Below are 20,366 nucleotides of genomic sequence, written 5' to 3' on the forward strand. Positions count from 1 at the left end.
GACCCTGCCTTCCGCCCCCGTATGAGACAGAGCATGGAATTTTCCAACCTGTCTCTGACTGACTTTACACCAGAGCCACACACACACACACACACACACACACACACACACACACACACACACACTATCGACACACGCGGAGCCGTTAGAACAGGAGGCGTGCCTCTGAAGCAAAGTCATGCCAGAGTAGTAGCCGTAGCAATGAGAGCCAACATACTGTTGCTGAATAAGTGAATCATTCCTGTTGTAATCGTTCATTTTAAACTTGGTTACAGTGTGAGGTGCACATTTAATTAAGTTGGATTTAAATTGGGTGCAAAATCATACTTAATTTTTCAGTTAAAACTAATTTTAAGTACGGCACTTATTCACTCTTGACCACACATTACTCATTAGCAGATTGAATTTGTTCAGTTGCTGTGGGACAATAGAAAGCTGGAACGGTTGACAGGTAGCAAGTTATGTCATGTCAGCAGCTTAATACTCGCCCTAGCTCACTGACTGGTGAGACAATCTGTCAGCCTCAGTCAGTTCTTGGTGTTTTTTTTTTTTCTAAATTCCTTTTATTTTTTTCCCATGTTGTCAGTTGGTGTTGGTGGGTTTTTTTTTTTTCAGGTGTGAATCTCTAAGTGAAAACTATACCTGATACCCGGCCGACAAGTGAATTTGGCAAACTAAACATGCCATTGTCAGTGAAATGTCAATTGGCAATATTATAATGGTTTTTGAAGCCATTGCCTGCCAAACTGGTGGTACTCCCTGTTTTCTCACCCTCTCTCTTTCTATCTCTCTGCAGTATTTTGTCGTCAGTGGGGTCTCAGTTTGACCTGAGGACACTACGAGCCGTCAGAGTGCTGCGACCACTAAAACTGGTGTCTGGGATTCCCAGTAAGTGCAGTGCATTTACATTTTACGGTGTAACTACATTTAGCTTTTTTCCCCATCGGTCTTCTTTTTACTGCAACCAGAAAACTAGCGGTGACTGTTGATCACTTGTGTGTCCTGGCTTGTTAATACAAACCTGCAACCTGCAGCTCAGGCAACATTGCCAGTTGCCAATAAGGAACAAGTCACTATATGTCCCTAAATACCTCAGCATCTTTAATGCGCTAGCTGGCAATCAGCAACACATTTAGTGCAGCCATTCCAAGCTATTCCAAACGCCTCCTCTGAGTGTTGGTTTTGCACTGCGTCCTCCAGGCCTGCAGGTGGTGCTCAAGTCCATTATGAAGGCCATGATCCCCCTGCTGCAGATCGGCCTGCTGCTGTTCGTGGCCATCCTCATGTTTGCCATCATTGGCCTGGAGTTCTACATGGGAAAGTTCCACACCACCTGCTATGATGATAACACAGGTAACAAAAAATGTCAGAATATACAGAAAATACTGACACAAAAGGTAACTGCAAGAACAGCAGCGATGTACCTAATAACACATTTGACATGTCAGAGTAGAAAAGGTACAAATGTAAATAACAAAAAGAATGATGGCTGAATTCCATTTAGCTGTTGTAATGTAAGGGTCCTGGTGCTGTGCATCCTGACTCACTGTCCAAAAATGGCTTTGATTGTGTTACCTGGCTGTAATTGTGGCTCTTTCCTTCTTTCTGTCCCTCTCTCTCTCTCTCTCTCTCTCTCTCTCTCTCTCTCTCTCTCTCTCTCTCTCTCTCTCTCTCTCTCTCTCTCTCTCTCTCTCTCTCTCTCTCTCTCTCTCTCTCTCTCTGATCAGACGAGATCGTGGATGAATTGCCATGTGGCAACGAGCTGCCATCGCGGTTGTGTCCTAACGGCACGAAATGTAAAGAGGGCTGGCTTGGACCCAACTACGGCATCACCCAGTTCGACAACATCCTGTTCGCTGTGCTCACCGTCTTCCAGTGCATCACCATGGAGGGATGGACAGACATGCTCTACTACGTACGTTAGCCTGTGCAACCTGAGCCAAACCTTGCTTTTAACATGGCATACCATGTAGTTTAGATCAGTACTTTAGGATGTTGGAGTACAGGCTAACCAAGTAGCCAGATTGGTGGACAAAAGAATTAGACTGTGCTCAGACTGAAGAGCGTAGAGGGTTAAAAATGCTAGGGTGCATGTGGGTGTGTCCTGACAAATACCACTGAAAAGATGAAATATGATACAGGAAGTAGAGTTTTGAGTAAATCATTGAAATGAATGTAAAGGCTGTGTTTTATTATTCAGTGTTTCTGTTGGTGTGAAAACAGCCTCAATCTATAAAGAAGTCAGTTTTATCTTATCAATGGATCATAAACCACAGTTCCTGTTGTATGTGTCACCGCTGAATGCCTTATCAAGTCTTGAGAGTTGAAATCCCTCCCTGCAAACGCTCTCTGTGTTCTCAGTCATGTGCATTAGTTTTGTACTGTATGTTTTTTTAGCACACTGAAGGACTCACGGGGGTGGAGGGGTGGATGGGTGGATGGGTGGATGGGCGGGTGGGGAGATAGGTGATGCCTCTAAATGTGGCATAAAGTAGTTTGAGATTTGATTCAAAACACCATATATTTGTCCAAAAGCCATTTTCCGTCCCTCTTTCTCTTTATCATTCGGTATGACTCTCTTTATCCGTCTTCCCATCTGTCCTTTTCCTGCCTTCGGAGTCGCTCTCCTTCCCTCTCCGCCTCCTTCTCTTCCACTCTCTATTCTGGTCCGTCTCGCTCTATATTTAACATCTTTTCTGATGGATGGAGGCTGACTTCCACATTCACACAGGCAGTCAGGAGGAAACCAATGAAAGTTTAATAGAGAACGGGGCTGCTTGCACTGTACCTTGCAGTATGAAGCCTAACACATGCACACAGACAGCACTCCAGCGGCAGATTAGAATCAGCTGATAGTTCCATTAAAGCATTACACGGGTCGCAGAAACACAACGTTCTCCAGTAACCCGATTTCTCTGATTGTCAGCTGGAATTTGTTTAATGAAAGAAAGAAGTGACACAGTGTCAGACAGTTTTGTTGCTGTTGTGTGCTCAATGTCTGTGAGAGCAGAAGGAACTGTAACATAACACCACACGTAGTGTGTGTCTCCGTGTTGTTGTTTCTGCACGTAAATACAAGGTCTCTGCATCCAGGTCAGGCTTTAAGTTAGAAAATAGGTCACTTCTGAGCCAGCGTAACATATGCTTGAGCTCTCCTTGGACCTCGTGCAGCACAGAAAAAGTTTCTAACTTCTGCTGGTCCGTCTTTGTGCCTTTGGTTAGTTACTTATGCTTTTACCACACAAGTAGACTGATTAAGATCTCCTTTGCGGGTGCAGATATAAAAATTCAAACCAAATCACAAATGATGCAGTCATGCATGACAGAAATCATAGCTGGCAAAACACAGAAAACTACCTAAAACTGTAATTGTTTTTTTATTTATTGTTATTTAATTAGTGGCTCTTAAAGCCACTCTGTGCAATGACCACTAACAGTGCTATGGGGCAATGTTTTTACAAGTGGTTCCCGCCTTTTTTGTGTCGTGCACACACACCAAGATGAGGATGAAAGAAAAAAAAACACTTTGCAAATGTTTCACAAGGAAGAACATGTTTTTATATATTAATTAACATGCCTGTCCGTGTCTCTGTGTCTGTCTTTCCTCTGTAGAGTAATGATGTGGAGGGCAGTGCCTGGAACTGGATGTACTACATCCCCCTCATAATCATTGGCTCGTTCTTCATGCTCAACCTGGTGCTGGGTGTACTCTCAGGGTATGGTCCCCTGTGTGTCTGTGGACCCTTGCGAACATTTTCACTATTAAAATTTCTTCCTTGGTTTTATATAATACTGTATAATTCTGTATGCTTTGTATCATCTATACTCTGCGTGTTTTGTTCTATCGAAATGAGGAAATGAAAAAAGAAAAATGACAAATGTCCCCACAGTGAATTTGCCAAAGAGAGAGAGCGAGTGGAGAACAGGAGCGAGTTCCTCAAGCTGAGGCGACAGCAGCAGATTGAGAGAGAGCTTAACGGATACCTGGAGTGGATCTGCAAAGCAGGTCAGCGCACACTGACGAACACACTCACTCTGACACACACTGCTCGAGTCCCTGTATCGACAAACTGAATGTGGGCAAACCAACCGAACCCTGACACCGTGATGTTGTTTTCTTTAATTCGAACAGAGGAAGTGATTCTGGCTGAAGAAGATACCACAGGGAACTTTGATGGTAACTGACCTTCTTCTTCTTCTTCTTCTTCTTCTTCTTCTTCTTCTTCTTCTTCTTCTTCTTCTCTCATTGTGTGCATGTGTGCAAGTGAGTGAACTGAAATACAGAGTATTCACAGAGACAGAGCTTTTGTCATGAGAGGACAAAAGATTTGTCTGCATGTACAGTGACAAATCAAAAAACAAAATTCCAGTGAGCTGCTTTGGTGCACATCTTAGCAGTGTGTTTAACTAACAATGCTAAGCATTTTCAGTTAAGTGTGTAAATGTGGGATTTAGCAGAATACACCAGCAAGTGACAGACTCTGTGGGAAGGATGAGACGGTAATGTTTTGAGAGATCAGATGCAGAAACAGTCTCTTTTTTTTTTTTTTTCCATCTTAGGTTCAAGGCGAAGGCCGACCATCAAAACCAAAAACAACAAGACAGAGCTGCTGAACCCTGAGGAAGGAGAGGACAACGTTGGAGACGCAGTAGGTAAGAAGAACAGAGGGGTGGGTGGAGAAATGTGAGGGCGGGAACTTCTTTTTCAGCAAACACACCGATTCTATTCTGAGTGTTTAACTCTGCCCATTTATCCAGGTGAGACGTTCAAGTTTCCGTTCTTCTCAACGCAGATTTCAGTTCTGTGATTTGTACAAAACTTATAACCTGTTACTTGGATTTAAGTGTTTCACCTGAGGTTTCGCAAAAGTAGGTTTTAGAGTAGCTGTCATCAGACTAACTGACCAGTATTTCATTAAAAAAAAAAAAAAAAAATGAACATTAAAATGCGTGATTCAAACTCAAAACGCCTCCCTCCCCTTAGGTTTTGCCCGCTCCAGTATAAAGAGCAGTAAGGAGGGCTCCAACTACAGTAAGAAGGAGCGACGGCTGCGATTCTTCATCCGCAAGATAGTGAAGACGCAGGCATTCTATTGGACGGTCCTCTGCCTGGTGGGCCTTAACACCATCTGTGTGGCAGCGGTGCACTACGACCAGCCCGAGCTCCTCTCCGACTTCCTCTGTGAGTGTTATAATTGTATAATTGTATAATAATTGTTAAAATTTCAAATTATAAGAGAGCGCATTTTCCTTCTCTTCTCTTACAAAGGGGGTGGACACCCCAACTCTCTGGTCATATGCTGCCCCCTGTGTGTTTGGAGTATGAATTTGACAGCTGGCCGGTTCTTACACGTTGCCCCTTTAATCACCACGGCTGTCCACACAACTCGCCCAGAGCTGAATCATCTTTTTACACTTCAAATCTACAGTTTCCTCCTACACATGCAAACAACGCATTTAGAATTTTACCTCCTTTAAATAGCAGAAACAAATCCACGCAACATCTAGTCCATCATAAACTTCTGGAACATACTGTTGTTTCTTATATACTAGTTTTACATACTATACCTAAATCAGTAAGAGAAAATGTCTTATGATAGATGGTAGTGGTAGAAATACACTCAAGTAGGAGACATCAGCATCATACCTACTGTATGTTTATTGTTGTCTTTGATTGCTAATAACATCCTGAGAGCTCAGTGCGAGGATAGCAGCAGGGAAAAGAAATAAGCACAGAAAGGTGTTGTAGAGTTGTAACTGCTCGCCGAGTTCCAGTCGACCCACATTATTTCATTCTTTATTTTACCTCTAGACGCAGACATGACCAGACACACACACACAGACACACACACACACACTTACGCACACACCACAGACACACAGAGCCTTCAGCAGAGTCAGCTCGTTGTCCCTGGCCGTTGTCCAGTGTCATTAGCATATGAAGCTGTAGCATATGAAGCTGGAGTCCATTCATCACCATTCTGTCATACACCGCTGGGCTCGCACCGATATCAGCTTCCACTCATTTGACTCTGTCGTTTTATCTGATTTTGTTTTTCTCCATCTTTCTCTCTCTCTCTCTCTCTCCCTGTGACCTGACTTTCTTTCACTTTCCCCTTTCCTTCTCCTCTCATTCATTCCTCTTATCCCCCCTCCGCTCCTATGTCTTTATTCCCACCGTCTCCATCTTTTCAAATCCCACCTCTCTCTTTCATCCATGCTTTCTTTTCCCATAATCCTACTCTCCCTCCCTCACTCACTCCTTTCCTTTCTTTCCTTTTGTCCTTCCTCCCTCCAGTCTATGCAGAGTTTATCTTCCTCGGTTTGTTCATGTCTGAGATGCTGATCAAGATGTATGGTCTGGGCATCCAGCCCTACTTCCACTCCTCATTCAACTGCTTCGACTGTGTGGTGAGTGCGCACAAACTCACACAGACACACACAAACTCACACAGACACACACAAACGCACACAGACACACACAAACACACATAGAAACTAAGTGAAAGTATCAGGTTTTGATGACAAATCCACACTCAACAGATCTGAGATTTTTTTTTTTTTCTCATGTTGCGCCGCGACAGTGACGCAGAACAGCTTCAGCATCATGTTTGTCACCAGTAAATGTGCATTAATTTCTCATGCTGACATTGCTGCAGAGGCTTACTGGCAGGTTACCTCACATTAAATGCTGACATACAGTACATGGTAAAGTGACTGCATGTCCAGGCAGCTGGATGCAGCATGGAAATCTGATGCAGAGTTGATAAAAGTATATATAACTCAGTGCAGTTATCAGTGTTCATTTTTAAAGTTAAAACAATTCAGATATCTGAAAACATCCTGAACGTACTCAACAGGATATAATGAATTGCGTGTGTGTGTGTGTGTGTGTGTGTTGTGTGTTTGCAGGTTATTGTGGGCAGTATCTTTGAGGTGGTGTGGGCCACCATCAAACCGGGTACGTCCTTTGGGATCAGTGTGTTACGAGCTCTGCGACTGCTCCGCATCTTCAAAGTCACCAAGTAAAGTCTCTTTCTTATTCTCTCTCTCTCTCTCTCTCTCTCTCTCTCTCTCCCTCTCTCACACACACACGCACACACACACACACACACACACTTTACACGTGCATGATCATGTAGTTGTTGGGATTCTGGTGTTTTAATTTGAAAATCCTTTCAGTGTTGTAACACTGTTTGAGGTTTCGTCACTGTGACACTTGTTTGACGCTCTCTTCAGGTGAGATTTTAATTGGATTTGACTCACGCTCATTGTTTTGTTTGTGTGCTACGTCCCTGTTCGTCACGATGCTGCTCCCTTGGACAGATTTCTCCTGACGTTCAGGTTTTGCTCTCTCAGCAGGGATGCTTGGTGACATCGTGCTAAAATAAAGAAATAAAACTGTGTTCGGTTTGGAATATGCAGTTACCTGTACAGATAGAGCTGAACAATAAGCTCTGCTACTCTACTTTTCTCTTCTTTGTGTTTCCTTCATGATTAACCTTCCAACTCCTCCTCCTCCTCCTCCTCCTCCTCCTCAGGTACTGGGCTCCTCTTCGAAACCTGGTGGTTTCTTTGCTAAACTCCATGAAGTCCATCGTCAGTTTGCTCTTCCTGCTCTTCCTCTTCATCGTGGTCTTTGCCTTGTTGGGGATGCAGCTGTTTGGGGGACAGTCAGTATCAATACAAGTTCTCTGTATTAAATTTTATACGTATATCTTTTCGTGCATATGTGACTGTAATGACGTTTCACTTTTTTCTTTTCTTCTCTTCAGATTCAACTTTGAAACAGGAACTCCACCGACTAACTTCGACACTTTTGCCGCGGCGATCATGACAGTGTTTCAGGTGAGAGAGAAATATTTACAAATATGTTTATGGTTCTATACGAAAAAAAAAAAGATATTGTTATGATTCTCTTCATATTGACATATTATTAAACATCAGATATAAGCTATTGTTATTATTATAAAAGGTATTTTATGTAACATTTCATTGACGTAAGCAGACTCTATGTCTACGCTAACATTAGCCTGTGTCGCACACTGGTGATGCAGCAGGGGACAGTTGAGAGATTATCATTAGCTCGGGTCTCGGTGAAGATGTTCTGTATCAAATTTCCATTGTCAGTTTCTTCAGCCGTTTATGTGAATAAAACTTGAGTTTATTCAGCTAAATACATTTTACAGTGTGGTTGAACAGATCTGTCCTTTTAGACACCGGTGAGTAACTGCGTTTTGCAAACATGACTGTAAGCACACTCGTGCACACTTGTGTACATTTTCAGCATGGCTGAAGCTCTTTTCAAGAGTGAGAAATTTAATAGAGGCCATTGTTGTCATCAGTCATCAGTTTGTCAGATGACTTGTTCAGTTCTGACTGCAGTCGCCATGTTTCCATGTTCCCTGTACCCAGTTAGAGAGACGGCTTTTGTTAAGAGCCATTTGCGTTGCTTTGTTGTGAGTGACTCAGAGGCCAGCTGTGTGTGTCTGGTTTCTGTACGTACATTTGTATTAAATCACACCAACATGTGTTCACTCAGTCACATTCTGGGGGGAACAAGGCAGCTTTCTTTTTTTACCACAAAATTTTAGGGATCAAACTCGGACAGCACTCGGACATGACTTCTGGGACCTGTATTAATATATAGTATTAAAATTCACTTGCTGTCAACAGCAGTAACAACTGCTGTCTCTAAATCAACCGTATCTGGCATCTTAAGGATTATAAATTTAGGGCATAAATTTGTTACGTCCATTTAAAAATACTCACAAGTTTCCAAAAAGTAGATTGGTAAACTCAGTCCTCTGGTGGCAAAAGCAGCTCAGACTCTGCTTGTGTTCATTATTTTCCTCTGTATTTCTTGGTAAAGAGGATAAATAAATTTCCTGTTCATTTCAGTTTTATAACTAACCCTTAGTGCAACTTCATCCTGGACGTTTTCTCCCTCCCTGTCTGTAGATCCTGACAGGAGAGGACTGGAACGTGGTAATGTATGATGGCATTGAGTCCCAGGGCGGAGTTAACGACAAAGGGATGCTTTTCTCCATCTTCTTCATTGTCCTCACACTCTTCGGCAACTGTATCCTTCCGGTTATGCATAAGCTCAGTCTGCTAACACAATTATGTTGATGATAAGAAGATAAGTCCTTTTTCCTGTCCCTTTCCTCTGTTTCCTATTCTTTATTCTCCACAAGTTCTTCCTGGTGATAAACCAGGTGATCAGATACATCTTGTGTTTCTCCTTAACTTCTGCCACCACAGACACTCTGCTTAACGTATTCTTGGCCATCGCTGTTGACAACCTGGCCAACGCCCAGGAGCTCACCAAGGTACAGGATCAAACCAGAAAAAAATACATTCTCCCTCCTGTAACCTCTGAAAGATATCTGGGGTCATTTCTTAACAAACAATGACCTTTTGTTTTGACCTGTGACCCTACACTCCTCGTTAATCTGTAAAATGTTGAAAATAGCAGGAAGTTTGATCAGGATTTTGTTTTTGTCAAAATTCAATCAGCATTGTTTGATTTAAAAATGACTGAACACTTGATTTTGCCTGGCATTTTTTCCTGGTTGCTGTTTTAAATGTATTATGTGCCAGTGTGTTGCAATTTAAACCAAGATCAAGTGAATGAGATGATTCTCCTCTTCTCCGATAGGATGAGGAGGAACAAGAGGAGGCGGCCAATCAGAAGACAGCACTGCAGAAGGCCAAGGAGGTGGCGGAAGTCAGCCCACTGTCGGCAGCCAACCTGTCTATTGCTGCGTGAGTACAAAAACACATGTACACACATAAGCCAAACACACACACCCACGCTTCTAGACAAAAATCTCTCTCACTCACTTTTTTTGTAAAATTGCGCACACACAAGCACACACACACACACACACACACAGAAAGCACTGCTACTCTCTCAAATCTGTCTTTCCTAACATTTGTGATTGGCAGGTATTCATGTACACGTGACGCACACACACACACAAACACACACCATCACACTCTCCCCATTCTCGTCCTCTAAAACATGATTAAGCGATTGTTCTGCGAGTGAAAGGAACAGATTCGGGGCTTTTGTGAAGTGAAGAGGAGCGAGAGGCGAACAGTCTGTAAAAATCTGCTCCTGGCAGAAGAAACGCTGACAACAGGACGCATCAAAATGATGCTCGGAAAAAAAACAAACCCTGCTGCTCCTTTAGAAGTCACCGGACTCTTCAGGCGCTGTGGCGAGCCAAGTCTTTGACGGTTAGATTAGAAGCTGGCGGTTTTGTGCTTCAGTCGTTTACTGTAGCAGGGGCGTGTATAATTTCTATAGGTTAGGGATTTTGCATTTTGTTTTTATAGTGTTTCTCATGTTTTAGATAAAAAGAAAGAGCACTAATAGTCACTATGGCCATCAACCAGCTGATCCAGCTGGTGATTTCTAAGGCCTCTCAGGTGAACAGCTCCGGTGACACTCCTTCGCTCTGTTTGCTGTCAAGAATCTTACAGTTTCATTCCACAATCTCTAATCCTTCCTCCCCTTTTTCTGTCTCACTGTCTTATTCACCACCATGACTCTCTTTTCCTTTTTCCTCAATGTCTGTCTCTCCATCTCTGCCCAACTCTTCAAACCTCCTCACTCTCTCCCTCTTTTTTTCCCACCAAATACCTTCTTCTCCTCCAAATCACCCCATCCCAACCTCCTCTAACAGCAAGGAGCAGCAGAAGAACCACGCCAAGGGTAACAAGTCGGTGTGGGAGCAGAGGACGAGTGAGATCCGCAGGCAGAACCTGATGACGAGCCGCGAGGCGCTCTACAATGAGCTAGAGCAGGATGACTGGAAGGTGGGAGGGGAGGGAGAGGAGGTGAGGACCCCCCCCTGAAAAAAAAGACATGTATACACATATATATGCAGTCTACTCCTGATATATATGGTGAATATTTGTTGTAATGTTTGTATAATGATATGTTTGGTTATTTTAACCACTTAAAGGGACATTATTGCTCATGTTTAGAACCTGAGGGCTAAAGTCACTTTGAACAAGTCAGTTGAAAAATGAAAAAGAAGTGACTCGACTCTTAGTCGGCATTAAAAGTCAATAGATATTCAGTAAACTTGCCATTTGTGCCCAGTTATATAAAAAATGTCCCAAAAATATATATCACCATGTTACCACAACCAGGTTCCAGCATTTTAAGAAGAACATGGACCAGATGTTCTTGCCAATTGTTCTCCAAGAGCTGGAGTTGATGCAAAATCATAGGAAATAATTTCCCTGGTTTTCCAAAATCCTGAGATTATGTTCATCCTTGTCCCAGTGTGAGAATATGTGTAAGAGATGAACTTAGTCTAAGGTCTTTTGGGAACTCAAAAAATTTACATACACATCAGTTTAAAATCAACAAAATCTGAACTTGATTCCCGTTACTGGTACCGACAGTTACAAGTTTCTTTGTGAATATGGCAGGTAACCAGTTTGTTTTGTTTCATTGCATTTCTCAGTTTTTCTACAAACTGGTTGCCTGCTACTTTACCAATGCTTTCCTAGTAGTTGTGAACCTATTAACAAATATTTTTTTTAAGAATAATTTCACATCAGCTGGGAATCTTGTTTCCATTTACATGTTTGACTGCACCTAACCACATCCGTGAGTGAGGCTGGATGTGGACAGAGGTGAAACAGACTTGAAAGTTTGAACTCTTAAGGGTTGTTGAACACTGCTTTTCAGTCTGATGTGAAGTTACTTTTTAATATCATTACATTTTGGCCCATCTGTATGCATTGTGTGGTGATCTGCAGTGAAAACACTGGACTAACACAAGGGCCTGGCCTGCTTTTTAACCACTGTGTAGTCTGGGTCATGCTGCATTGCACTGATCTGTTGGTTCCAGGGTGTAATGTCCCTTTAAGCCTGTGAAAGAGTGTTATTATTGCACTAGCCGCTGCTATGTGGGACGACTTGAAGCTGCTTGCTTGGGAGCGATGCATTAAAAAGTGGGGCATGCAGAGAAATCCAGAGCTGTACCCAAAGAAGGAAGCAGACTCAAATTGGAACGGGGCGAAGTGTAAAGCACTTCAAAAAGGAAGTGAACACAATGATGATCGGGAGTCGACTGGATATGGCTCGGCAAACTGCGTATTCACAGCTGGAGCTGTTTTACCATTTCGTGGTTCTGAAAATACTCGTGACAATTTTGCCTTAAAATTGTTCATGTTGAGCCAAAAATGGTGGATTGTTTGCCGAACTGTGTATATCTGTGGCCAACAGTTTCAAACATGCAGCTATGTCATACAAATATTTAGGGATTTATTTGTCCAGGTTTTGAGATGTCTGTGAAAAGTTAGCTACCACCTCAATACAGTGGAGATGGTAAATTCTAAAAAAAAAAAAAAAAAAAATCTGTTCCTTGAGGTCTGTGGATTATCCCGTATTTTCAGATGTGGATATCTCAAAACAAGGGCACATAAACAGAACGTTTCTGCATGGCTAGATATCTCTAGGGCTAAGCAAGAAAATGTGTCTCATATAATTTGGATGACTTAACTTTTCGACATATATCTAAGACTGTAACAGCACCCACTGCTGCCTTCTTACCCTCACTCAGGTGTCCTACCCACGGAAAGGACGTGGTGACATGAAGACCCACTTGGACCGGCCGCTGGTGGTCAACCCACAGGACAACCGCAACAACAACACCAACAAGACCCAACCTGGTGAGCTGCCTCTGGACCAGGAGTACCGGCACCAGGACATCGACCACTATCGCCGAGCCGCCCATTACTACCACTACCACCACCATCACCATCAGAAAGCCACCGGGCCAGACAGCGGAGACGCACGTCAGCCCACAGAGACCCGCGTGGAGCACGGATTCAGCTGCACGTCTCTGGGAAATGTGGAGGGCAGTGTGGAGGGCCAGCAGGTGGAGGAGAGGCACAGCCACCGGAGCCACCGGGGCCACCGGCACAGAAACAGGGAAGGCAGGGAGACTCGCAGTGTGTCACCCCACCACAGTGAAGGGGGAGAGGGCAACAATGAGCACAGGAGGTCCAGGCAGCACCGCAGGGCAGCCAGGGAGGGAGAGGAGGGCAGAAGACACAGATCCAGGGGAACGGAGGGAGAGGGGGAGAAAGGCGAGGAAGGGGAGGGACGGAAGACGAGACGGCATCGCCACGGCAACCAGGAGAGGAGCCGAGGGCACCGCACCAGAAAGTGAGTGAAGGAAGGGTTTATTTTCTCCATTTGCGAGTCTCAAATTACAACCTGACAAGCATTAATAGCCAGTTAAGTTTGTCTTTGTCTAAGGAATCAGGAAGCCACATGACACTCCGGCCACTAACTTCTTCAGATAATGACCTCTGACGGGCTTCTTGGTGGCTTAGGTTAGGTGACCGTGGCTTTTGAAAATTTAGCAAGGACTTGGGGAGGAGAGGCAAGAGACAGAATGTCCTGATGAGCAATGTCAAAAATCACGGTGCCCAAAATGTCAAGGACCGCATCACAGATGTCAAACTAGATGAGAGACGGCAGAAAAATTCTGACATGCCGGTTTTTCTGCCCGCTCAGGGCCTGGTTAGGCAGTCTCATGTCATTTTGTTCCAGATGCCCCACATCAGTTGGATCTGGCCATTATGGGGCTCAAACTGTATTGTACGCCAGCAGCATTACACAAACTTTGATATACTTCAGTCATACTTCACTGTTTTATCATGTGAAAGGTGTAAAGCATATATTTTTTTCCCCAGTTTCCCTAGTTTGTGTCCGGAGAGACAAAACTGTAAGATTTGTCTGTGTGCTCAAATTAATAGTTTTAGCATTGTGTCCTGCTTGTGTTGGTACAAACAGTACAGGAAACCATGCACATTTTGGAACATATGGTGCCACATCTGGTGTTTTTGATAAGATGCACTTTCCAGCACCTAATCCTTTCCGTCCCCATCCTTGTTTCATCCATATTCCTCTCTCCTGCCCCTGATTCCTCCTTTCTCTCTATCTCTTGTCTTTCCCTCTTTCTCTGTCAGGGAGCACCACAGCACTGGTCCCAATCTCTCCACCACACGACCCATTCAACAATACAACGAGGACCTGGACAACTTCCGCAACAACAGCAAGCTGGCAAGTGCCCATGAGCATCCCTATGCCCTCCCACCAGATCATCCTGACCACCCAGACCACGTCAACAACCTGCTGAACTGCCGCGACGCCGACACCCACACCCTGCTCCACAGCATGGACAGCCTGATCCTGACCAGCATGGCCAAACCCGAGTACACAACCATAGACATGCCCCCTGTCTACCCCTACCCCTCCACCAACGCCATCCTGCAAGGTGAGCATCAAGGGAGATTTATCATGGGCAAACGAGGGCATAAGGAGCTATGAAGACTATGAAGCCGCGTCATAAATCCCCTGACATTGAGAAAGCAGAGAGTTTGCACTGCACAAAAATAATTACAACTTCTCCTGCCTCACTTTATTCAGAGGTGTGGCTGTGCGAGTTCAAAAACCTGTCCCAGTACTTTGGCCACACCCCTGCGACACTACACCTCCGCATAGAGTTTAGTGGCCTGTTTACATTTAAGATTAAATGTACATTGGACACACCTCAGTTGAGATGGATCTCAACTGTAATTCAAAACAAAAAGTGGTTTAAAAAATGAAATAAAAGCATATAAAGTGTTGTGATGTGCCTGAAGAAGGCTACAAATGTACTGAGTAGTACGTCCTATGTATGGTAAATTTGACATGTGAAAGCAATGGTGTTCCCATTTTAAAAACATTGCTGTACTGGCTGATGCAAATCTGCTGTCACTCATTTCTGTTCTTGAAACAGTGCTGGCAGATATGTTTCATGTGTTTGCTGCCTTCCTCTATTGAAGCTGACCTCCTTTTGTCTTTCCTCTTTGTTTTCTCTCTTTGTTTTGCTTAGTGAACAAGAACGCCAACACCGACCAGAAGAAGAGCGAGGAGAAGAAGGAAGAGGAGGATGAGGGAGGAGACGAAGATGGCCCCAAACCGATGCCTCCCTACAGCTCCTGTTTCATAATGTCCACCACTAACCCGTAAGTATTTATGTGTGTGTGTGTGTGTGTGTAAAACCCTGGCATTGTCGTACTATGTCGTCATTAAAGACGTAGAAAAGTTATAGAAGATGAGCATTTTTCTCTCTTGGACAAGAAATGTTTAAACAGTTCAACATGTGCATTTGTCTGTGTTTGTACCAGGTTTCGGAAGTGCTGTCACTACATCCTGACTCTGAAGTATTTTGAGTTCAGCATCCTGTCTGTCATCGCTATGAGCAGCATTGCCCTCGCTGCCGAGGACCCTGTCTCGCCTGACTCACCACGAAACAACGTGAGACATTACTCTGTGTGTGTCTTTCTGTCTTTGTCTGCCTGTGCAGTGAGTTTGCTCCTCTATACGTTTGAGAATAGGATGCCACCCAAGGACGTTAAGACGAGCAAAGTCTTCCAAAACGAGGACACCATCAGTCATCAGTTCCCATGCTGTGAAACTCTGTGTTATAGTTGGTAAAACTGGAAAATTAAAAAAGAAATTGGTGAATTCTTTATTATTTTGTTTATTTGAGCTTAAAAAAATGTTGGAATGACAAATACATATTATAAAATGTGAGTTTGAACATAGAAAATGAAAACAGAATTTGGATTAGACCCTGGCTGGTGTCTGACAGTCTGCCTCTTTCTCTGTTAAGCTCTCCAGCTCCGTTTCTCCTCGTGTTTCCCTCTGATTCATCTTCCTGCTTCTCTGTGTGTTACGATAATTACATCTCACTGTGTTGTGTTGCTCTGCAGGTGCTGCGTTATTTTGACTACGTTTTCACAGGCGTCTTCACATTTGAAATGTTGATCAAGGTAACAAAGTATCACTGTGTGAGTGCGTGTTTGAGCCTGTGTGTTGGCTGTTGTTGTTTTTTTTTAATGCTTTTGTTTTTGTGTGATTTTATGATTGTGTTTTTTGTGTGTCCCCTTTTTTGTTAATATCACTGTGTTTTTGTGTTCGTACAAGTATATTTTGTGTATTTGTACTGTGTCTGTGTCCTGATTTGTGTGTGAGTGTGTGCTTGAGTTGTCGTGTGTGTGTGTGTGTGTGTGTGTGTGTGTGTGTATGCTGTACTGAGCATGCTCCTTGTCTTCCAGATGGTGGTGCTGGGCTTGTTTCTCCACCAGGGCTCCTACTTTCGCGACTTGTGGAACATTCTGGACTTTATAGTGGTTAGTGGTGCTCTGGTGGCCTTCGCCTTCACGTAAGTGCCCATCTCCCCCCCCCCCACCCTCCTCTTCATCATCTCCACCATCACAGCCCACACACACACACACACACCATCCGCAGAAAGACCCTCGTCACCCAGACTGATGCGTCCGCTACAACAGGCGATGCTGATCTTTCTCTCCTATTTTCTCAGCCTGCTGTACAGAATATCATCACTTCCTGTCTTTCCACTGTCTTTCTTCTTTCTGTCTTCCTTTCACCCTGTCCCTGTTTCTCTTTCAATCTCTTTTTTCTTCCTCCTTTATACCTTTAAAATCCCCTCTTCCCTTGTTCTTCTTCGTCCTTCTCCACTTTCTCTCTTTCAGCTCTAGTCTTGCCTCTTTCTTTTCTTTTGTTTATTGTTTTTTCTTCTTTCTCTGTAGTCCTGTCATTATCTCTTTACCCCCACCCCCAACCCCCCCCCCCCACCCCCCAGTCTACCCTTTCTCCATGTCCACCTCTAGTCCATCATTGGTCATAATCACGTGGCATTGTGTCAGGAGGTCTTTCTCTACGTCTCATCGCCACTTCATCTGGACAACCACCCGAGATCCTTAACTAAAACCTAACCCTGATATTCCTCAACCTGTAAGACCTTAACCATCTCTCACCTACACTCTAAAAAGAAAAAAGGGCTTCTCATAACGTTTTGCTTTTTCTTGGTTCTACAATCTTTGGAGAACCTGAGAAAGTCCTTTGGAACAATTGTATCGATAAACATCGAAATAAAATGACAGTTTTTTTCTGTGCTGAGGACCCCAAACGTGCTGAAAGTGAAATAAGTTTTTAGAGTGTAGTTACACTGTCTCCACCCAACTCCACCCTCCACGAACCTCAAACCTTACCTGAAACAATCACCTTAACAGCTATCCCAAGCATCTCTCCCCTTTACTGTCTGATCTAATAAAGTACAAAGCACCACCTGCTCCTTATCAACATTTTTTCCTCCCAATCTACCTTGCTCCTGTTCCCTTGTTTCCCTTGTCAATCCATGCCGCTCTGATATTTCCACCAACCAGGCCGTGAGTCATCCCTTCCTCTCTTCTTGCATCTAATTTCCCAACATTGATCCCCAAAACATTTGCTTACCAATACATCCCCCAGGTCCTCCACAGCTTTGGTCCCTGCTGATGCCTTCACCTCCGTCCAGACAACTTTTAACCCCCCTTTCATAAGAGCTCCTCCTCCTGTCTGTTATTACATTTTGTGCATCTACTGTATTTCCCCCTTCGACCCCCTTACAACCCTCTTAATCCTAATATACAGCAAAAAGAGAAAGAGAACAACAGAATATCGAATCACTTTCATTGCTTTCAGTCAACCTCTTCAAACCAAAAGGTTTTTCCTTGCTTCCATAATTGGTTGTTTCTCTATTTTGACTGCATTTTGCAGATTTTCTCCACCTTCATTCTGTTCATTCAGAATTTGTACCACATGGTACAAAGCCAATCCTTCCTGCCAGAGCACTCATATCTTCATAAAACCTAAGGATACTAAAAAAAAAAGTAAGAATGAGTGTCACCAAAGTTATTACAGTTCATCCTGAAGGGGACTGTGAATGTCTGAACCAGATTTCATGGCATTGGTCCAATAGTTGTTGAGACATTTCACTCAAAGCCACAAACATTAACCTCATGGTGGTGCTAGAGGAAAAGTCAGGGGATTGTCAAACTCAGTAGGAACCAAGAATGTCTGTACAAAATTTCATGGCGATTCATCCAGCAGCTTTTGAGTTGTTTTAGGCTGGACCTTATTGGACAGTTGTAGATTACAGAGAGACTGAGACAAACTTCTCACCAAATTGGACAATGTATAATTCTTCATTGAGTCTTTGTGCTGTATGTTTGGAACAAGTGTCACCTGTTCCTCTCTTGCTTGTTGTCATCTCCACTCAACCACACCCTATTCACTCCTGTCTGAGTATATATATATAAGTAATTAACCCTTCAGCCCCTCCAAACGCCACCACACACACCTTCCACCCCCACCTCTCCAACAACCATTGAAGTCAACATCTTGCCTCCCACCAAACCACACCTTCGCCTCCTGCCTCCTCATCCTCCCCTGTCCTCTGGACTGGAGGTCGCAGACAGTCAGTCCGTGGGGGTGAGGGCGCCCCAGACACCTTTAACCCTTTAAGTGCCCAGGCTATCCGTTCGCCACAGGCAGGAACACCACCAGGGCTCATCGCCTCGTCCCCCTGTCTCTCTCTCTTTTACCCACACACACCAAACACAAACACACATACTCATCCGCCGTTCTGACCATGTTAAAGTACCGGGAGGCACAGGTATTTAACTCTCCTTCCTCTGCACGACCCGGGGGAGACAGACTGAACGTGGGAGGGAAGGAGGGAGGCATGCTGGGGCAGGGTGTGGTGGGTGGAATGATTTGTTATTATAAGGTAGTATATAGGTCAATACATATGCATTAAATATGTATGATATATGTACCCGAGTGGGACTGAGTGTGTGTTTGTATGTGATTTAAAAAAAAAAAACAAGGGTGAGTGAGAAAGAAAGGAAACGCTTGTGTGTGCATCCTCCTCAGCTCTGTGGATGATCAGTGCATGTCTGCCTTGGTGGCTGCATGAACCTGAACACCTGAACCCGTGATGCAGAAGACGGCATCACTCAGATCTATGTCAATGCTGTTTGGAGTCGGTCCCAGGCAAAGAATGTGCTCCAGTTAAATATGTTCTGTGAATCTTTGAGTTAGTAGCTGCCGTCAGTTTGTGTTCAGATGGAATGTTAAACCAATCTTAGAGGTGGTGCCACTGCAGAAAAAGTCAGTGGAAACACATTTGCTTTAGGCGGCATGAGCGGAGGTCAAGTTGTACAAGTTGACATTGTTTTGGTGTTATTCCAAAATTTTGTAATTATCCACAAATTCCACAAAAAGAACAAAACCAACAGTGTGTTAGTCCATCTCTGAATACTTTCTGACAGCCCTGCCCTGTCTGTAGTACTCAGTCCTGAGTCCATCTGTTTCTGCTGAAGTAAACTGTGCATCTGTTGTGGACTATTTTCAGATGCAAATTATGATCCTTGGAAGGTTTGTAGGCTCAGTTAATTATTGGTTTTGGTCTTTTTGTTGTATTTGTTGATAGTCAAAAAAAAAAAAAAAAAACAGAATAATACCAGCTTCAACTTTGAACTTTATCTTTTAACTATTTTTTTAACAAAAGAAAAATCATACTTATCCTAAAATCCCTCCTTTAGTGTAGATTGACAAGAAGAAAAAGGAGGTAAACCATAGGAAAATAACAAAAAGACTTGTCACTGTGGGCGGAGGAGACCTGTGTGAAAGTAGTAGAACATTGATCAAAACTTTGATCCACTTTCTCTTCTCACATTTCAGGTCAGTTTCTCCTGCTGCCTGTTATCCCACAGTGAACTGAGGAGCAATTCATTTGCATCTCACATAAAAACTATAGAGGCAGACATCCTGTCCCACACCACAGCCAGCGGTGCTAATGAATTCACTTTACGCTCAAGCTGAACCCGCAGCACTTCTGTTGTTAATAGCAAATAGAAGTCATAGTGCTGTTCTGAAAGTCACTGTCACGGTGCGTTCACACGTTCACGTTGTCTGCACCTAAATCATCACAATCCTATGTACAGCCCTCACCGCCTATCGGACTGTAGAACAGAGATCTGAATGCAGAGTGACATCAACTAAAAAGAGAAGGAAACAGGATGGGGAAGGTGCACATACAAGTGTTTGACAGCACAGCATACAGGGAACAGGTGGTAAGAATCTCAAGTGAAATATTACTTTGGTTTAACTTTTCACGCCTCTGCTGAAGTTCAGGAGCAGCACATATCAGGTCTCCTGTTTGAAAAGATGTTATTCAGAATTACATTTTTTATTACAGTATTTTGGGAACTATAAATAATCTAACCTTTTCATATACATACACAGGAATAGATGTTTAGATAGATGGAATTATTTGGTTTTCAAATTAAAAGTACCAAAGCAGCACCTGTCACAGGTTCCCACGAAAGAATAAATAATGATGTTGGACAGATTATGTGAACTCAAACACATGGATCACAGTTTGACTTTTTCTCAGCAGAAAAGTGAAAATGTTCCAAAGTGAAATATCACT

The 20,366-nt window shown here is 43.5% G+C and overlaps 1 protein-coding gene across 3 annotated transcripts in view; it reads left to right on the top strand.

Moving 5' to 3' along the window:
* cacna1ab (calcium channel, voltage-dependent, P/Q type, alpha 1A subunit, b) overlaps window positions 1–20,366 on the top strand; it is a 76,543-nt gene that overhangs the window by 13,793 nt on the left and 42,384 nt on the right. For all 3 annotated transcript variants that reach the window (XM_041035514.1, XM_041035516.1, XM_041035515.1), the window contains exons 3-24: window positions 797–888; window positions 1,201–1,353; window positions 1,728–1,915; window positions 3,613–3,716; window positions 3,891–4,006; window positions 4,133–4,177; window positions 4,561–4,653; window positions 4,985–5,182; window positions 6,299–6,411; window positions 6,913–7,025; window positions 7,542–7,673; window positions 7,776–7,848; window positions 8,962–9,082; window positions 9,265–9,332; window positions 9,662–9,768; window positions 10,695–10,848; window positions 12,591–13,198; window positions 14,008–14,315; window positions 14,916–15,048; window positions 15,211–15,340; window positions 15,799–15,858; window positions 16,144–16,250. In XM_041035514.1, the coding sequence (XP_040891448.1) occupies window positions 797–888; window positions 1,201–1,353; window positions 1,728–1,915; window positions 3,613–3,716; window positions 3,891–4,006; window positions 4,133–4,177; window positions 4,561–4,653; window positions 4,985–5,182; window positions 6,299–6,411; window positions 6,913–7,025; window positions 7,542–7,673; window positions 7,776–7,848; window positions 8,962–9,082; window positions 9,265–9,332; window positions 9,662–9,768; window positions 10,695–10,848; window positions 12,591–13,198; window positions 14,008–14,315; window positions 14,916–15,048; window positions 15,211–15,340; window positions 15,799–15,858; window positions 16,144–16,250 (3,216 nt within the window). The remainder of the gene's footprint in view (window positions 1–796; window positions 889–1,200; window positions 1,354–1,727; window positions 1,916–3,612; window positions 3,717–3,890; window positions 4,007–4,132; window positions 4,178–4,560; window positions 4,654–4,984; window positions 5,183–6,298; window positions 6,412–6,912; window positions 7,026–7,541; window positions 7,674–7,775; window positions 7,849–8,961; window positions 9,083–9,264; window positions 9,333–9,661; window positions 9,769–10,694; window positions 10,849–12,590; window positions 13,199–14,007; window positions 14,316–14,915; window positions 15,049–15,210; window positions 15,341–15,798; window positions 15,859–16,143; window positions 16,251–20,366) is intronic.

This window comes from Toxotes jaculatrix, chromosome 4 (genome assembly GCF_017976425.1).
Source record: "Toxotes jaculatrix isolate fToxJac2 chromosome 4, fToxJac2.pri, whole genome shotgun sequence".
In the NCBI taxonomy this organism is placed as follows: Eukaryota; Metazoa; Chordata; class Actinopteri; family Toxotidae; genus Toxotes; species Toxotes jaculatrix.